At 49.0% G+C, this 18,485-nt stretch overlaps 1 protein-coding gene across 4 annotated transcripts in view; it reads left to right on the forward strand.

Moving 5' to 3' along the window:
- Positions 1-18,485, forward strand: part of ARFGAP3 (ARF GTPase activating protein 3) — a 94,485-nt gene that overhangs the window by 46,416 nt on the left and 29,584 nt on the right. For all 4 annotated transcript variants that reach the window (XM_073317157.1, XM_073317146.1, XM_073317127.1 and 1 more), the window contains 2 exons: positions 14,314-14,439; positions 16,696-16,815. In XM_073317157.1, coding sequence (XP_073173258.1) covers positions 14,314-14,439; positions 16,696-16,815 — 246 coding nt within the window. The remainder of the gene's footprint in view (positions 1-14,313; positions 14,440-16,695; positions 16,816-18,485) is intronic.

Raw genomic sequence — 18,485 nt, forward strand, 5'->3', positions numbered from 1 at the left:
CCTCTAGGCATTGGTCTCCGACAATGGTCAGCTGGTGAACACAGGCTTCCACAGCCCCACCTTGGTCACTGGAAGGGGTCCAAGTCGGAGCTGGAGTTCAGCCCCTTGCCAAGAAGGCATGGATCTCCATTGGCACCAGAAACTGGCACAACATCCATGGCAGTGGTGTGGCAGCAGGGCCAATGGCCTGCTCAATGGCCTTGTTGGAACCTTTGGGACATGCTGATGATGCTGGTTCTGTATTCCCACCACTCCTTCGACAAACCACCGGCACCGGGTTCAGAGCACGGTGCAGAGGAAAAAGGACAGAGACAAGGGGTTTAAGGGACACTGCCCCTTGACTTCCCATTCGCCTGCTCAACCTGGCCCTTCAAGACACCAGGTGGGCCAGAGACAGGCATTTTGAGGGTGTAGCCCAAAGATATTATGTTGAGTACCCAACGGTCTGAGGTTATTCGCAACCATGCAGACCACATAATCAGGATACTGAACAACACCTTACAGTTCTCGGCTGCCTCCCATCCCCCTTCCCCATCCCTCTTCAGGGACCCTTCTCATGAGCAACTCCTCGCCCAAGAGGTAGAGAACCTCTTAGGTCTGGGGGCAGTAGAGAAGGTCTCTCAGGAAATGAGGGGGAAAGGAAATATCGGGAGTAGAACCCTAAGACTGGGATGCCGCCCTCGACTTGAAGGACCCATATTTCCATATCTCCATCTTCTAAGAACACAGATGGTTACTCCGTTTTGCACTGGGCTAGTGCCATTTCCAATTCACAGCACTGCCCTTTGGTCTCTCATCAGCCCCGAGAGAGTTTACGAAGTGCATGGAGCCAGTTATCACTTACCTGAGGCGTCGGGTTGTCTGAATTTATCCGTACCTTGACTATTGGCTCAGTGAGGGCTGTTCCCGGGATCAGGTGCAACAGCACCTCGATCTGGTTCGTCTATCTGTCACAATCTAGGTCCGTTAATAAACGAGGAAAAATATACTTCAATTCCAGTGCATCACATAGAGTTCATTGGGGCAGTCCTCGACCCCACTTGGACCAGAGCCTTGCTCCCCAAGGTCTGATTCCAAGCCATGACAGACCTGATCTCTTACGTCCGAGCCCATCCTCTCACCACTGCTCACGCATGCCTGAGGTTGGGGGGCCACATGGCAGCCTGTACTTATGTGGTCTGGTATGCTCAGCTTCATCTCATGCCTCTACAGGCGTGGCTGGCATTGGTCTACATCCCCCCAACAGACACAATATAAACCATGTAATCATGGTAATCACTGCACCACATCCTGTTGTCCCTCGCATGGTCGTTGAATCCCGTATTGGTGTTGGAGGGGGTCCCGTTTGCGGCCCTATACCCATTGGTGACCTTGGTCTCTGATGCCTCAGACCTGTGGTGAGGGGCCCACCTGGGTGATCTCAGTATGCAGTGATGTTGGTTGAGTCACAATCACCCCCTCCACATAAACGTCAGAAAGCTCAGAGCGGCTCGCTTGGCCTGCCAGGATTTCCTGCCTCATCTGAGGGGCCGGGTGGTTCAGATTCTGACAGACAAAACCACTGCTACGTTCCAAATCAACAGGCAAGGTGGAGCCTGCTTGTCATTCCTTTGCCAAGAAGCTCTCTGGCTATGGGACTTCTGTGTTCAGCATGCTATTCATCTTGCAGCTGCGCACCTCCCCAAGGCCAGGAACATGCTGGCAGATCACCTCAGAAGGACCTTTTGGTCTTGCCACAAATTGCCTCTCCATCTGGATGTTGTCAGCATCCTCTTCCAGAGGTGGGGGACTCCCTGGGTGGACTTGTCGCGTCCAGGCAGAACAGGAAGTGCCACGTGTTCTGCTTGATTCTGGGGATTGACGGAGGCTCCCTGTCAGATGCCTTTCTGCTCCCATGGTCGGGGGCCCTCATATATGCTTTTCGTCCAGTGCCATTAATCCACAGAGTCCTCATGAAAATCGTGAGGCGAAGGTTATCCTCATAGTGCTGGCTTGGCTGTGCCAGCACTGGTTCGGCATGCTCTTGCGGGCCACTGCCTGGACCTGGTGTCCCAGAATCACGGCAGTCTTCTGCACCCGAACCTGGCAGCATTGCACTTGATGACTTGGCTGCTTCATTGTTGAATGCGGAGGAACAGGAATGCTTGGCCCGTGTACAACAAGTCTTGTTGGGCAGCAGAAAGCCCTCCACCAGCGTGACCTACATGGCCAAATGAAAGCAGTTTACGTGCTGGACCTCGGACCAAGGTATTTGTCCCGAGCAGGCCACATTGCAGTTGAACCTGGACTACCTTCTGTATCTCAAGCTCCAGGATCTGTCTCTTTCATCTGTTAAGGTCCATTGGGCCGCAATTTTGGCCTTCCATCTTCCTCTCCAAGGCAGGTCGGTTTTTGCTCAGTACATGACAGTCAGGTTTCTGAAGGGTCTGGAGTGACTTTACCCCCACGTCCGGGATCCTGTCCTTCCTTGGGACCTGAATCTTGTGCTGTCATGGCTCATGGGTAAGGCTTCGTTTTAGTCATGGGTATTTTTAGTAAAAGTCATGGACAGGTCATGGGCGATAAAAATTCATGGCCCATGACCTGTTTGTGACTTGTGCTATATATCCCTGACTAAATCTTGGGAGAGGGGTGGCCCGGGAGGTGCTGTGGGTACTGGGGGGCAGGTGGTGGTCCTGAACCCCCAGCTGGTGTTGGGGGGGGTAGTTGGCGGGGCTGGCAGGCTCCTTATCTGGCTTCATGGCAACATCCCCCTCGCTCAGCTCCTTGACGGAGATATCCCAGGTAGCTCTGTGTGCTGCCTCTGCCCGGGAGCTGCAGCCAATGGGAGCTGCAAGTGGAGGCAGCATGCAAAGCTGCCTGGCCCCACCTCCAACTAGGAGCAGAGCGATGTCACTGCTCCTGGGGAGCACCTCCCCCCCAAGTAAGCACCACCCAGAGCCCTAACCCCCTCCCGCACCCCAGCCCTGAGCTCCATCCCATACCCAAATTCCTCCTGCTGCTGGGGGGGGTGGGGGACACGGTGGCCTGAGATTGCCCCAGCATCAGTCGGTGCGGCTGGCCCTGGGGGTCACCCGAGCTGCTCAGGCAGCCCCCAAGGTCCACCATACTGGCTGCTGCAGAAGTCACGGAGGTCATGGAAAGTCACAGAATCTGTGACTTCCATGACCTCTGTGACAAACTCTCAGCCTTACTCATGGGTCCCCCCTTCAAGCTTCTGGCTTCCTGCTCCCTTCTCCTCCTCTCCTGGAAGGTTACATTCCTGGTCACTATAATATCTGCCCTCAGGATCTCTGAGATTAGGGTGCTTACCTTGGAGCTGCCCTATCTAGTGTTCTACAAAGACAAGATTCAGCTGCATCTGCACCTGGCTTTCCTGCCCATGGTAGTTTCACAGTTTCATATGGGCCAGGACATGAATTTACCAGTCTTCTTTCCAAAACCTTATAGGTGGGAGGAGGAGTGCAGATTGCACTCTAGACATCAAGAGGGCGCTAGCCTTCTACATCAAAAGGACCAAGCCGTTTCATAAGTCAATGTAGCTGCTTGTCACGGTGGCAGACAGGATGAAATGTCGTCCAGTGTCCACTCAGAGAATTCCATCCTGGATCACTGCCTGTATCTGCTGCCGCTATGATCTGGCGAAAGGGCCTCTACCAGCAATTGTGACCTCCCATTTGACTAGGGTGCAAGCCTCATCGGCGGCTTTCCTGGCCCAGGTGCTGTTCCAAATATCTGCAGAGCCGCTTACCTAGTCTTCTCTCCACATGTTTACGTCTCATTACACACTTACCCAGCAGGCCCAAGACTATGCTGGCTTCGGTAGAGCAATGTTGCAAGCCACACGATTATGAACTCGGAGCCCACCTCCGGGGATACTGCTTGTGAGTAACCTAGAATGGAATCGACATGAGCAAGCTCTCAAAGAAGAAAAAATGGTTACCTACCTTTTATAATGGTTGTTCTTCAAGATGTGTTGCTCATGTCCATTCCATTACCCGCCCTCCTACCCCTCTGTCAGAGTTGCCGGCAAGAAGGAACTGAGAGGGCGTAGGGTCAGCAGTGCCTAATATACCGATGCATGAGTGCAGCACTCCAAAGGGCGCCACAGCCAACCCTATAGATACTGCTAGGGCAAAAATCTCCGACAACTGTGCATGTGGGCATACACACACCTAGAATGGAATGGACATGAGCAACACATCTCGAAGAACAACAGTTATGAAAAGTAGGTAACCATTTTTTCTGAGTAAGTCGGACAGTGCAACCATGGTCTCATATGTGAACAACCAACAGGGAACAAGAAGCCCAGGGCTACACACCAAAGTAATGAAAATCGTGCCGTGGGCAGAGCATTCTCTCCCTCAGGCCAGTTCACATAAAGGAAGACCTAAACCAGAAGGCAGACTGGCTCAGCAGATGCAAGGTGAACAGTTTGAAGTGGTGCCTGAATTATGAAGTCTTTGAGTTAATTGTCCAATAGTTTGGCCTGCCCTCAACTGACCTTTTTGCAAAGTACATGGCTGCCAAGAGATCCAAAGTAGTTCACCAGAGAAGTTGGACCCAAGATCCATGGGGACAGATGCCATATCACACACATGGCTACAGCACCTCCTCAGTGCGTTTCCACCCTTCCCATTATTAGGGAAGGTGGTCCAGAAAATAACAAGAACAGACAACAGTAATACTGGAAACCTCATAATGGCCTAGGAGACCCTGGTTTTTGGGACCTGATAGAGCTGAAATTGGGACCACCATTACAGCTCTGAGAGAGACAAGATGTCCTCTCACAAGGTCCTCTGCTTCATCCGGACCCAAACTGGCTGCATCTAACAGCCTGGCTATTGAAAGTGAAGCACTAGTATTGCTGAGTCTGTCCACCAGTCATCAGAATGCTTCTTTCTTCTAGAAGAGTATCGACCTTGAAAGCACTCCTCTATCTAGGCCAAATTTTGCAGCTCGTGCCAGGAACATGAGGCACACCCTAGATGTCCTGGAATTCCAGCTATCTTGAATTTTCTGCAAGAAGGTTTTGACAAAGGTCTCCAGCCCGGCACCATTGCATATGAAATGTCTGTTCTTAGCAGTGTGATGTTCAGTTAGCCATACTGGCAACTGAACCTCTTTTTCTCAAGTGGGACTTATACTGAGAGCTGTGACAGACCATCCCTTCAAACCACTTAAATCAATGTCATTTTATTTGTCTCTGAAAACTTGTCTTCTGAAATTCATCATGTCTGCCAGATGAGTGTCAGAATTGGCAGTGCTCTCTATGCAGTAACCTTACTGCATGTGTCATGAGGACAAAGCGGTGCTCAGAACTCCGGTATCGTTTATTCTAAAGGTGACCTTTTCTTTCCAAGTTTCCCAAGGAGTGTTTCTACATTCATTCTGTCCAAGGACACAGCATCCCACATTGGAGAGGTGACCGTCCTTAGGTATCAGAAGGGCTATGAAAATTTACCTCAAATGGAAAGAGTCCACAAGGAGATCAGGTACCCTATTTGTATCCTTCCATCTGAAATGCCAGAGACTAGGAGCCTCCAAGTCCTCTATTGCTAGGTGTTGTGGAAACGTACAAGGCATCAGAGATTCTGGTTCCGTGAGGGGTCAGGCACAGTCCACATGATCCCTGGCAACCTCATGGGCAGAAAGAGCGAAGGCATCCACAGTGGAAATTTGTAAGGCGGCCACCTGGTCAAATGCTGTCACATTTATGAAGTGCTACAAGGTAGACTTTGTATCCTCTGCAGAGGCATACTTCTGGCAGAAAGGTTCTGCACACGATGGCCTGGATTATGATTTTGCTTTTTGAACAAATATTATAGATGGGGAGGGATACCATTTTATTATTTCTGACCTTTTTGTAACCCTCCCTACATCTGTTTGCTGCTCACTACTTTCTAGACTTCAAGAATTGTGGGAGACACTGAGCTGCAGAATGGAAAATTTCTTTCTGATAATTTCCTTTCTGCTAGCATTGTCTCCCACAGTTCTACCCACTCTGGATGGCGTATGAGTCGAGTCAAATATTAAGTGGAATCATTATCAGGCAATTATCTCTGGAATATTTGTTATTAATGATGTTATGCAGGTGTTACAGTTTGGGAATAATTCTATAAAGCGGCCTCAGGGGGACATGGCCCCATGGCTCCAACACTGATTTGCCTCCATGAGCTGCAGAGAGAGGAGAGTAGCCAAGATGTCAAGAATTGTGGGAAACGCTGCTAGCGGAAAGGAAATTATCTGTAAACAATTTTTTTTCTGTTTTACCTATAACGTCCTGAAAAATTCCTTCATTATGGCTGAAACTTTCTCTAATTGGTCTGCCTAAAACTGAGGGTATGTCTACACTACGAAATTAGGTCGAATTTATAGAAGTCGGTTTTTTTGAAATCGGTTTTATATATTCGAGTGTGTGTGTCCCCACAGAAAATGCTCTAAGTGCATTAACTCGGCGGAGCGCTTCCACAGTACCGAGGCAAGCGTCGACTTCCGGAGCATTGCACTGTGGGTAGCTATCCCACAGTTCCCGCAGTCTCCGCTGCCCATTGGAATTCTGGGTTGATATCCCAATGCCTGATGGGGCTAAAACATTGTCGCGGGTGGTTCTGGGTACATATCGTCAGGCCCCTGTTCCCACCCTCCCTCCCCCCGTGAAAGCAAGGGCAGACAATCATTTCGCGCCTTTTTTCCTGAGTTACCTGTGCAGACGCCATACCACGGCAAGCATGGAGCCCGCTCAGGTAACCATCACCCTATGTCTCCTGGATGCTGGCAGACGCGGTACGGCATTGCTACACAGTAGCAGCAACCCCTTGCCTTGTGGCAGCAGACGGTACAGTACGACTGGTAGCCGTCATCGTCATGTCTGAGGTGCTCCTGGTCGCCTCTGTGAGGTCGATCAGGAGCGCCTGGGCAGACATGGGCGCAGGGACTAAATTTGGAGGGACTTGAGCAGGTCATTCTCTTTAGTCCTGCAGTCAGTCCTATTGAACCGTCTTATGGTGAGCGGGCAGGCGATACGGACTGCTAGCAGTCGTACTGTACCATCTTCTGCCGAGCAGCCATGAGATGTGGATGGCATGCAGTCCTTCTGCACCGTCTGCTGCCAGCCAAAGATGTGTAAGATAGATGGAGTGGATCAAAACAAGAAATAGACCAGATTTGCTTCCCCCCCTCCCCTGTCTAGGGGACTCATTCTTCTAGATCACACTGCAGTCACTTACAGAGAAGGTGCAGCGAGGTAAATCTAGCCATGTATCAATCAGAGGCCAGGCTAACCTCCTTGTTCCAATAACAACGATAACTTAGGTGCACCATTTCTTATTGGAACCCTCCGTGAAGTCCTGCCTGAAATACTCCTTGATGTAAAGCCACCCCCTTTGTTGATTTTTAGCTCCCTGAAGCCAACCCTGTAAGCGCCCCTCCCAGCGTCAGAGCAATGGCAAACAATCGGGCATCTGAGAGTGCTGTCCAGAGCACTCACAATGGAGCACTCTGATGGGGCTAAAACATTGTCGCGGGTGGTTCTGGGTACGTGTCGTCAGGCCCCCGTTCCCTCCCTCCCTCCGTGAAAGCAAGGGCAGACAATCGTTTCGCGCCTTTTTTCATGAGTTACCTGTGCAGACACCATACCACGGCAAGCATGGAGCCAGCTCAGGTAACCGTCACCCTATGTCTCCTGGGTGCTGGCAGACGCGGTACGGCTTTGCTGCACAGTAGCAGCAACCCATTGCCTTCTGGCAGCAGACGGTGCAATACGATTGGTAGTCATCCTCGTCGTGTCCGAGGTGCTCCTGGCCACGTCGGCTGGGAGCGCCTGGGCAGACACGGGCGCAGGGACTAAATTTGGAGTGACTTGACCAGGTCATTCTCTTTAGTCCTGCAGTCCTATTGAACCGTCTTATGGTGAGCGGGCCGGCGATACGGACTGCTAGCAGTCGTACTGTACCATCTTCTGCCAGGCAGGCAAGAGATGAGGATTGCTAGCAGTCGTATTGTACCATCTTATGCCAGGCAGGCAAGAGATGAAGATGGCTAGCAGTCGTACTGTACCATCTTCTGCCAAGCAGCCATGAGATGTGGATGGCATGCAGTCCTTCTGCACCGTCTGCTGCCAGCCAAAGATGTAAAGGATAGATGGAGTGGGTCAGAACAAGAAATAGACCAGATTTGTTTTGTACTCATTTTCCTCCTCCCCTGTCTAGATCACACTGCAGTCACTCACAGAGAAGGCGCAGCGAGGTTAATCTAGCCATGTATCAATCAGAGGCCAGGCTAACCTCCTTGTTCCAATAACAACGATAACTTTGGTGCACCATTTCTTATTGGAACCCTCCGTGCAGTCCTGCCTGAAATACTCCTTGATGTACAGGCACGCCCTTTGTTGATTTTAGCTCCCTGAAGCCAACCCTGTAAGCCGTGTCGTCAGTCGCCCCTCCCTCCGTCAGAGCAACGGCAGACAATCGTTCCGTGCCTTTTTTCTGTGCGGACGCCATACTAAGGCAAGCATGGAGGTCGCTGAGCTCATTTTGGCAATTAGGAGCACATCAACCACCACACGCATTATCCAGCAGTATATGCAGCACCAGAACATGGCAACGCGATACCGGGCGAGGAGGCGACGTCAGCGCGGTCCCGTGAGTGATCAGGACATGGACACAGATTTCTCTGAAAGCATGGGCCCTGCCAATGCATGCATCATGGTGCTAATGGGGCAGGTTCATGCTGTGGAACGCCGATTCTGGGCTCGGGAAACAAGCACAGACTGGTGGGACCGCATAGTGTTGCAGGTCTGGGACGATTCCCAGTGGCTGCGAAACTTTCGCATGCGTAAGGGCACTTTCATGGAACTTTGTGACTTGCTTTCCCCTGCCCTGAAGCGCATGAATACCAGGATGAGAGCAGCCCTCACAGTTGAGAAGCGAGTGGCGATAGCCCTGTGGAAGCTTGCAACGCCAGACAGCTACCGGTCAGTTGGGAATCAATTTGGAGTGGGCAAATCTACTGTGGGGGCTGCTGTGATGCAAGTAGCTCACGCAATCAAAGATCTGCTGATATCAAGGGTAGTGACCCTGGGAAATGTGCAGGTCATAGTGGATGGCTTTGCTGCAATGGGATTCCCTAACTGTGGTGGGGCTATAGACGGAACCCATATCCCTATCTTGGCACCGGAGCACCAAGCCGCCGAGTACATAAACCGCAAGGGGTACTTTTCGATAGTGCTGCAAGCTCTGGTGGATCACAAGGGACGTTTCACCAACATCAACGTGGGATGGCCGGGAAAGGTGCATGACGCTCGCATCTTCAGGAACTCTGGTCTGTTTCAAAAGCTGCAGGAAGGGACTTTATTCCCAGACCAGAAAATAACTGTTGGGGATGTTGAAATGCCTATATGTATCCTTGGGGACCCAGCCTACCCCTTAATGCCATGGCTCATGAAGCCGTACACAGGCAGCCTGGACAGTAGTCAGGAGCTGTTCAACTACAGGCTGAGCAAGTGCAGAATGGTGGTAGAATGTGCATTTGGACGTTTAAAGGCGCGCTGGCGCAGTTTACTGACTCGCTTAGACCTCAGCGAAACCAATATTCCCACTGTTATTACTGCTTGCTGTGTGCTCCACAATATCTGTGAGAGTAAGGGGGAGACGTTTATGGCGGGGTGGGAGGCTGAGGCAAATCGCCTAGCTGCTGGTTACGCGCAGCCAGACACCAGGGCGGTTAGAAGAGCACAGGAGGGCGCGGTACGCATCAGAGAAGCTTTGAAAACCAGTTTCATGACTGGCCAGGCTACGCTGTGAAAGTTCTGTTTGTTTCTCCTTGATGAAACCCCCCGCCCCTTGGTTCACTCTACTTCCCTGTAAGCTAACCACCCTCCCCTCCTCCCTTTAATCACCGCTTGCAGAGGCAATAAAGTCATTGCTGCTTCACAGTCATGCATTCGTTATTCATTCATCACACAAATAGGGAGATGACTACCAAGGTATCCCAGGAGGGGTGGTGGAGGAAGGAAGGAAAATGCCACACAGCACTTTAAGCACAGCACTTTAAAAGTTTACAACTTTAAAATTTATTGAATGACAGCCTTCTTTTTTTTGGGCAATCCTCTGTGGTGGAGTGGCTGGTTGGCCGGAGGCCCCCCCACCGCGTTCTTGGGCGTCTGGGTGTGGAGGCTATGGAACTTGGGGAGGAGGGCGGTTGGTTACAGAGGGGCAGCAGTGGCAGTCTGTGCTCCAGCTGCCTTTGCTGCAGCTCAACCATACACTGGAGCATTCTGGTTTGGTCCTGCAGCAGCCTCAGCATTGAATCCTGCCTCCTCTCATCACGCTGCCACCACATTTGAGCTTCAGCCCTGTCTTCAGCCCGCCACTTACTCTCTTCAGCCCTCCACCTCTCCTCCCGGTCATTTTGTGCTTTCCTGCACTCTGACATTATTTGCCTCCACACATTCGTCTGTGCTCTGTCAGTGTGGGAGGACAGCATGAGCTCGGAGAACATTTCATCGCAAGTGCGTTTTTTTTTCTTTCTAAGCTTCACTAGCCTCTGGGAAGGAGAAGATCCTGTGATCATTGAAACACATGCAGCTGGTGGAGAAAAAAAAAGGGACAGCGGTATTTAAAAAGGCACATTTTATAAAACAGTCGCTACACTCTTTCAGGGTAAACCTTGCTGTTAACATTACATACATAGCACATGTGCTTTCGTTACAAGGTTGCATTTTGCCTCCTCCCACTGCGTGACTACCCCCTCAACCTTCCCCCCTCCCTGTGGCTAACAGCGGCGAACATTTCTGTTCAGCCACAGGCAAACAGCACAGCAGGAACGGGCACCTCTGAGTGTCCCTGAAGAAAAGCACTCTATTTCAACCAGGTGACCATGAATTATATCTCACTCTCCTGAGGATAACACAGAGAGATAAAGAACGGATTTTGGTTGAATGCCAGCAAACATACACTGCAATGCTTTGTTCTACAGTGATTCCCGAGTACGTGTTACTGGCCTGGAGTGGTAAAGTGTCCTACCATGAAGGACGAAATAAGGCTGCCCTCCCCAGAAACCTTTTGCAAAGGCTTTAGGACTACATCTAGGAGAACCGCAAATGCCAGGGCAAAGTAATCCTTTCACATGCTTGCTTTTAAACCATGTATAGCATTTTAAAAGGTACACTCACCAGAGGTCCCTTCTCCGCCTGCTGGGTCCAGGAGGCAGCCTTGGGTGGGTTCGGGGGGTACTGGCTCCAGGTCTAGGGTGAGAAACAGTTCCTGGCTGTCGGGAAAACCGGTTTCTCCGCTTGCTTGCTGTGAGCTATCTACAACCTCCTCCTCATCATCATCTTCTTCGTCCCCAAAACCTGCTTCCGTATTGCCTCCATCTCCATTGAAGGAGTCAAACAACACGGCTGGGGTAGTGGTGGCTGAACCCCCTAAAATGGCATGCAGCTCATCATCGAAGCGGCATGTTTGGGGCTCTGACCCAGAGCGGCTGTTCGCCTCTCTGGTTTTCTGGTAGGCTTGCCTCAGCTCCTTCAGTTTCACGCGGCACTGCTTCGGGTCCCTGTTATGGCCTCTGTCCTTCATGCCCTGGGAGATTTTCACAAAGGTTTTGGCATTTCGAAAACTGGAACGGAGTTCTGATAGCACGGATTCCTCTCCCCAAACAGCGATCAGATCCCGTACCTCCCGTTCGGTCCATGCTGGAGCTCTTTTGCGATTCTGGGACTCCATCATGGTCACTTGTGCTGATGAGCTCTGCATGGTCACCTGCAGCTTGCCACGCTGGCCAAACAGGAAATGAGATTCAAAAGTTCGCGGTTCTTTTCCTGTCTACCTGGCCAGTGCATCTGAGTTGAGAGTGCTGTCCAGAGCGGTCAGAATGGAGCACTCTGGGATAGCTCCCGGAGGCCAATACCATCGAATTGTGTCCACAGTACCCCAAATTCGAGCCGGGAACGTCGATTTAAGCGCTAATCCACTGGTCAGGGGTGGAGTAAGGAAATCGATTTTAAGAGCCCTTTAAGTCGAAATAAAGGGCTTCACTGTGTGGACGGGTGCAGGTTTAAATCGATTTAACGTTGCTAAATTCGACCTAAAGTCCTAGTGTAGACCAGGGCTGAGTTTGTTGATCAGGACACAGTGGTGAATGAAAAACAGACACGGGGTAGATATCTTTATTAACTTAACAGTGGGGAGGGGCACTGTACTTCCACCCTCTCTCTCATACCAGGCATTTGACTGGATCCAGTGTGGAGTTACAGGGCTCTCACCATGTAACCAGTAACTTGTGGTAGATCCTCTTTTGCCTAACCCCTAGGACTCATCTCACTTCTGAATCCTGTTGCCACCACCCCCCATCCCTCCCATGTGGGATAGAGGGTACCAAAAGGGACCTCAGTTTGAGAAGACTTCATGTCTCCATCTCCTTACAGCAAAAGGTCCATCAGACACATCCCAGTTCTCATTTACTTCTTTCATTTTAGCCTTTATCCATACTGGACATCGCCTGCAAGTTTTGATGAACTAAACACTTCTGTATTACTTCCTAATATTTAAATTTCTGTTCTTACTCCTTTTAACCTAAACTGTATGTCCACAATTCTGCGAGGGGGACAAAAAACTTTCCAGATTCTGTCAATTTACCGTCTTGGGGGAATTTTTTTTTCTTGATCCTAAAAACAGGTGATCCTTTGGACATAGCATCCAGGAAATAAAACTGGATATATATACCTGGAGATATATACTTCAAAGGGAGTGAGGGTGCAGCAGCAATCACAGCAAGATGGCTCCTGGCTGCCTGGGAAAGCTTTAAATGGGGGGAGGGCAGTCATGAGATCCAATTAGCCCCCTTAATTGCTTTCAGGTGGCCAATGGGAGGCAGAGAAGCCCCTACCCCAGGCACACTCCCACATGCAGTTTGAGGCGCAAAGAGTGGCAAAGCTAAAGTCTGGGTGTGAGCTCTCCCCCTTCCTGGTTCAACCAAGGCCACCCATCCTCCACACCCACTATGATGTGGGAGGAGCAATTTTTTTCCTTTTTATGTAGAGGAAAAAATTTTCACCCGTCTATTTCAGAGGGTAAAGAATACTTGTGGCAACACTTTTTCGAACATGTTCAAATGCTGGTATATTTGGATGCTTGAAACTTGGCATACAAACACTCCTTAATGAGAGCATATGGTAAAAAAAAAAAAAAAAAATTTGGGGTGGGAACACATATGGGCAGACTTAACAGAGGAGAACTGTAGATCGAATTTTCACAATACAACAGTCTAAAGCAGTGGTTTTAAAAAAAATTTCTGGCAACCCAGTTGAAGAAAATTGATGCCTGCGACCCAACGGAACTGGGGATGAGGGCTTTGGGGGACGTGAGGGACTCAGGGCTGGGGTAGAGGGTTGTGGTGCAGGGGTGAGGGCTGCAGCGTGGGGCTCCAGGTTTGGTGGGGGGCTCAGGGCTGGGGCAGGGGGTTGGTGTGCGGGCTTACCTCACGCGGCTCCTGGTCAGTGGCACAACGGAGGTGGTAAGGCAGGCTTCCTGCCTGTCTTGGCACTGCGGACTGCGCTGCGCCCCAGAAGTGGCCAGCACCAGGTCTGGCTCCTAGGCGGAGGCGCTCAAGCAGCTCTGTGTGGCTCTTGCCTGCAGGCACCATCTCCCCAGCTCCCATTGGCTGGGAACTGGCTAATGGAAGTGCAGTGCCAGTGCTTGGGGCGGGGCAGCACGCAGAGTCCTGTGGCCCCTCTGCCTAAGAGCTGGACCTGCTGCTGGGCACTTCCGGGGCACAGCACGTTGTTGGAACAGGTAAGGACTAGCCTTCATTAGCCAGGCAGCACCGCCAATGGGACTTTTCATGGCCCAGTTGGTGGTGCTGACCAGAATCCCTGCAAACCAGTGCCTTACATTCCGTGACCCAGTACTGGGTTGGGACCCGCAGTTTGAAAACCACTGGTCTAAAGGTGTACAATTCGAAACAGTCCACAATTGCCTACTCTCTGACCTGTACATCTATGTTTAAACACAGGTTGAGGCACTGGCTGTTCATGCTGACCCTTCTGTCCCCTGACTTTCTCCTCTAGCCACCTTATCTACCCAAAAATAGTATGTTTGCAATGATTGTAAAAACTGAATGCATTAATACTGAGCACTTAAAATAAATCAGGAAATGCAAAAGTAAAGATTCCTACAGCAGTGTTAATTTGGCCATATTATCTTTATTATCAAATGGAGTTTTCTGTTGCTTTCCTACTAACGTTACTGGATGGGGAACAAAGGGTTAAGAAGTAATTTACATTTATTATACATCTGTGTATTTTTGTTTTAGTGTATCATCTTTACGATTGGCCTACAAGGATCTTGAAATTCAAATGAAAGAAGAAAAGTTAAATATAGCTGGTAAAAAGAAAACTGAGGTAGAAAGACTTGGCATGGGATTTGGCAGCAACAGAAGGTATGTGAAATTCTGTAAACTGTATTAAAATGCTTTTATATAGCCCTATAAATTTACTCTTGACTTTATGCATGTTTTGATGAGGGCAATATAATTAATATCACAGGGATCAGAAAGGAAATAGAAAATACATCATTGACCAGAGCTATTTTTAAATCTATTGCCGAAGAATCTGGTATTTGCCATTCTTAAAAGCAGGATACTGGACTTTATGGCCTGCTGGTATGGTAAATCCTATATTATGTACAGTGCATCTCACATTAACCAAAACAGTCAGCTAACTGAAGTTTGACTTTATGTTCCCAAAGGTTATTGTATTGTGCCTCTCCACCAAATTTCTTCTCAAGTTAGCTGACTGTCCGGGAGCTAGCTGGTATGCTTTTACTGAGCTCCAAATCCTGTAAGCTTAGAACACAGCTCCTGTTCAGAGCTCCGAGTCATTAAAAAAGCAGGCTTAGCAAGCTTTAAAATCAGAAGAGATGGCCGGCATGTTCACAAGCTTGCTTGACAGTGTTAGAAAATATACAGTGCAGACTTCAAAGCTTCCCCCTCTGTCCCCAAATCTTAATTATTCATAGATTTTGGATGTCCTATATTGGTAAGCTTTCTAATTCGTACACATTTTAAAATATTTTACAATTCAAAAGTATGGTTTTTGGATGTTACCTGAGATCTTCAAAAAATGAGGGTTGCAATTTGCTTGAGTTAGAATCATAGAATATCAGGGTTGGAAGGGACCTCAGGAGATGATCTAGTCCAACCCCCTGCTCAAAGCAGGACCAATCCCCAACTAAATCATCCCAGACAAGGCTTTGTCAAGCCTGACATTAAAAACTTCAAAGGAGGGAGATTCCACCACCTCCCTAGGTAACGCATTCCAGTGCTTCACCACCCTCCTAGTGAAAAAGTCTTCCCTAATATCCAACCTAAACCTCCCCCACTGCAACTTGAGACCATTACTCCTTGTTCTCTTATCTGCTACCACTGAGAACAGTCTAGATCCATCCTCTTTGGAACCCCTGTTCAGGTAGTTGAAAGCATCTATCAAATCCCCGCTCATTCTTCTCTTCTGCAGACTAAACAATCCCAGTTCCCTCAGCTTCTCCTCATAAGCTCCAGCCCCCTAATCATTTTTGTTGCCCTCCGCGGGACTCTTTTTCCAATTTTTCCACATCCTTCTTGTAGCGTGGGGCCCAAAACTGGACACAGTACTCCAGATGAGGCCTCACCAATGCCGAATAGAGGGGAATAATCACGTCCCTTGGTTTGCTGGCAATCTGCTGCTCCGACTTATAGAGCCCAAAGTGCGGTTAGCCTTCTTGGCAACAAGGGCACACTGTTGACTCATATCCAGCTTCTCATCCACTGTAACCCCTAGATCCTTTTCTGCAGAACTGCTGCCTAGCCACTCAGCCCCTAGTCTGTAGCAGTCTATGGGATTTTTCCGTCCTAAGTGCAAGACTCTGCACTTGTCCTTGTTGAACCTCTTCAGATTTCTTTTGGCCCAGTCCTCTAATTTGTCTTGATACCAGCTGCCAACTAGACATGGAGCCATTGATCACTACCCATTGAGCCCAATGATCTAGCTAGTTTTCTATCCACCTTGTTGTCCATTCATCCAGCCCATACTTCTTTAACTTGCTGGCAAGAATACTGTGGGAGACCATATCAAAAGCTCTGCCAAAGTCAAGGAATAACACGTCCACTGCTTTCCCCTCATCCACAGAGCCAGTTATCTCATCATAGAAGGCAAGTAAGTTAGTCAGGCATGACTTTCCCTTGGTGAATCCATGCTGACTGTTCCTGATCGCTTTCCTCTCCTCTAAGTGCTTCAAAATAGATTCCTTAAGGACCTGCTCCACGATTTTTTCCAGGGACTGCGGTGAGGCTGACTGGCCTGTAGTTCCCCGGATTCTCCTCCTTCCCTTTTTTAAAGATTGACACTACATTAGCCTTTTTCCAGCCAGCCGGGACCTCCCCCGATCGCCATGAGTTTTCAAAGATAATGGCCAATGGCTCTGCAATCACATCCGCCAACTCCTTTAGCACCTTTGGGTGTAGTGCATCCGGCCCCATGCATGGACTTTTGCTCGTCCAGCTTTTCTAAATAGTCGTGAATCACTTCTTTCTCCACAGAGTGTTGGTCACCTCCTCCCCATGCTGTGCTGCCCAGTGCAGTAGTCTGGGAGCTGACCTTGTTCAGAGTTGTACTTAGTTAATGCTTTTTTTTATTTGTTTATTTTTTTATTGATACAGTGGCATTTCCCATTCAGTAATCTCAGACATGCAAACGATAGAACAAGAAACACCCACAACTACAAAACCAAGAAAAAAATACGATGAAGATGATTCATATTTTTCTTCCCCTAGTTCAAGGTAATGTATTAAAGTTTTTGTTTTGATGTGGTAAAAATATTGATATAAAATCAAGACAAGGCAGTGTTGCACACAACTCTGCATCTGTTAGGGTTTAGAGTGAACTCATTTAAATGGAAAATTTGCAAAACAGTTGATTTTAATATCTCAGTGACAAATGTTTATCAATAGTACTTTCATTTTTGAACCTTTCTACCATTTTAATAAGTGAAGAGTTTTGGGCGGGAAGGTAGGAACCGTTGATATTTGTTTATGCTGATTGGTGCTGTGGTTTTTTGGTTTTTTTTCCCATCTATTTTAACTTGGGCTTGCTGATGGGTCTATTTTATATGTTGCATTATTTTTTAATTTGTGTGTGTTTATTTGCAAAGCCAGTTGACATATGTAGGGGATGGGAAAATCTGATTTGGTACCATTTGGGTCCAGTGGGTTCTTGTTAGCCGACGGCCAAGGATGTTTGGTGAGGTGCCAGCTATGCCCGTTTATACCATCCGTGACTTTAACCGCTAGGACGCACTGTCCCTTCGCGGCGGGCAGCCCGGGCTAGGCTGACGGATGCCCCAAGGTCCTAACCACCCGTGACTTTAACTGCTAGAGCTCAGAGCTCCTTCGCAGTGGGCAGTCAATACTGACTGACAGGTGCCCCAATGGCAGCACTAAGAGCCTCTCCACACCCGTGACTTTAACTGCTAGAGCTCAGAGCTCCTTCGCAGCGGGCAGCCAGGATTGACTGACAGGTGCCCCAAGAGTTTGCCCCGTGGAGGCGGCACAACTCAACGCTAGGCTCTTAGTACTCTCACCTAATGGCCAGGCTTTAGAGCCAAAACGGCTGAGGTTCTTTAATTGTGTTGGCTGCTTTACAGTAAACCAGAGAAAACAAGTCAGGCTTATGCATAAATGGTTACCAAAAATTTATTAAGCTAGATTCTAATCATGTGGTTACAAAATTGCTAGTGCCTACTTATTTAAATGTAGAGATGTTACACACACAAACAAGTTACAAAACTGAAGCCACAATCCCAAAGAAAGAAAACAAAGTATAGAGCTCTATTTCAAAATATGTGTACACTAAAGATAGGAGATCAGGTGTGGGTGCTTCTTACCCTCCTTGCATCTCTCGATTCCAGCGGTGCCAAGCCAGGATCGGTCACTCAATTCCGCGGAAAGACGAATAAGGGACAAGGCGTAGGGACCCTCTTAGCTGCAGAAGCCTTGGGAGGCTGTCACTTATCTGACCAGCAGATAGATAGTGAAAGCACTCAAAAATCATGGTGCTGTAGGTCCCCTACTTATACCTCTGTACTCCTTTATTCTCTTTCTCCTTTCTTATGCCAAATTGAGGCTGGTCTGTCGGGGTGACGCCAGCTTTCGCAAGAGTAGTTTACACTTGCAAAGGAGAGAAACAATAAGTTTCGACTACTGGACATTTCTTTTATCAGGGTAAATATTTTCCCAACTAGGATGTTGGTGTGTGTGCATCATGCTATTTAGTTGGGGCTAAGAGCCATGTCTGTCACAGGGCCTCTGCCTGCTGTGAGCTTAATCGTCGTATCTGTTCCCAGAGGCACATTGTAGCAGCACACCTGTGCTTTCACAGCTTCAAAGGCTGTGCTGGAATATATGTTAAGTGCCCTGTTCCTGCTTCCTCCTGTGTTTCCAGCAATGCTGGT

Source organism: Lepidochelys kempii, chromosome 1 (genome assembly GCF_965140265.1).
Source record: "Lepidochelys kempii isolate rLepKem1 chromosome 1, rLepKem1.hap2, whole genome shotgun sequence".
NCBI classification, from domain to species: Eukaryota; Metazoa; Chordata; order Testudines; family Cheloniidae; genus Lepidochelys; species Lepidochelys kempii.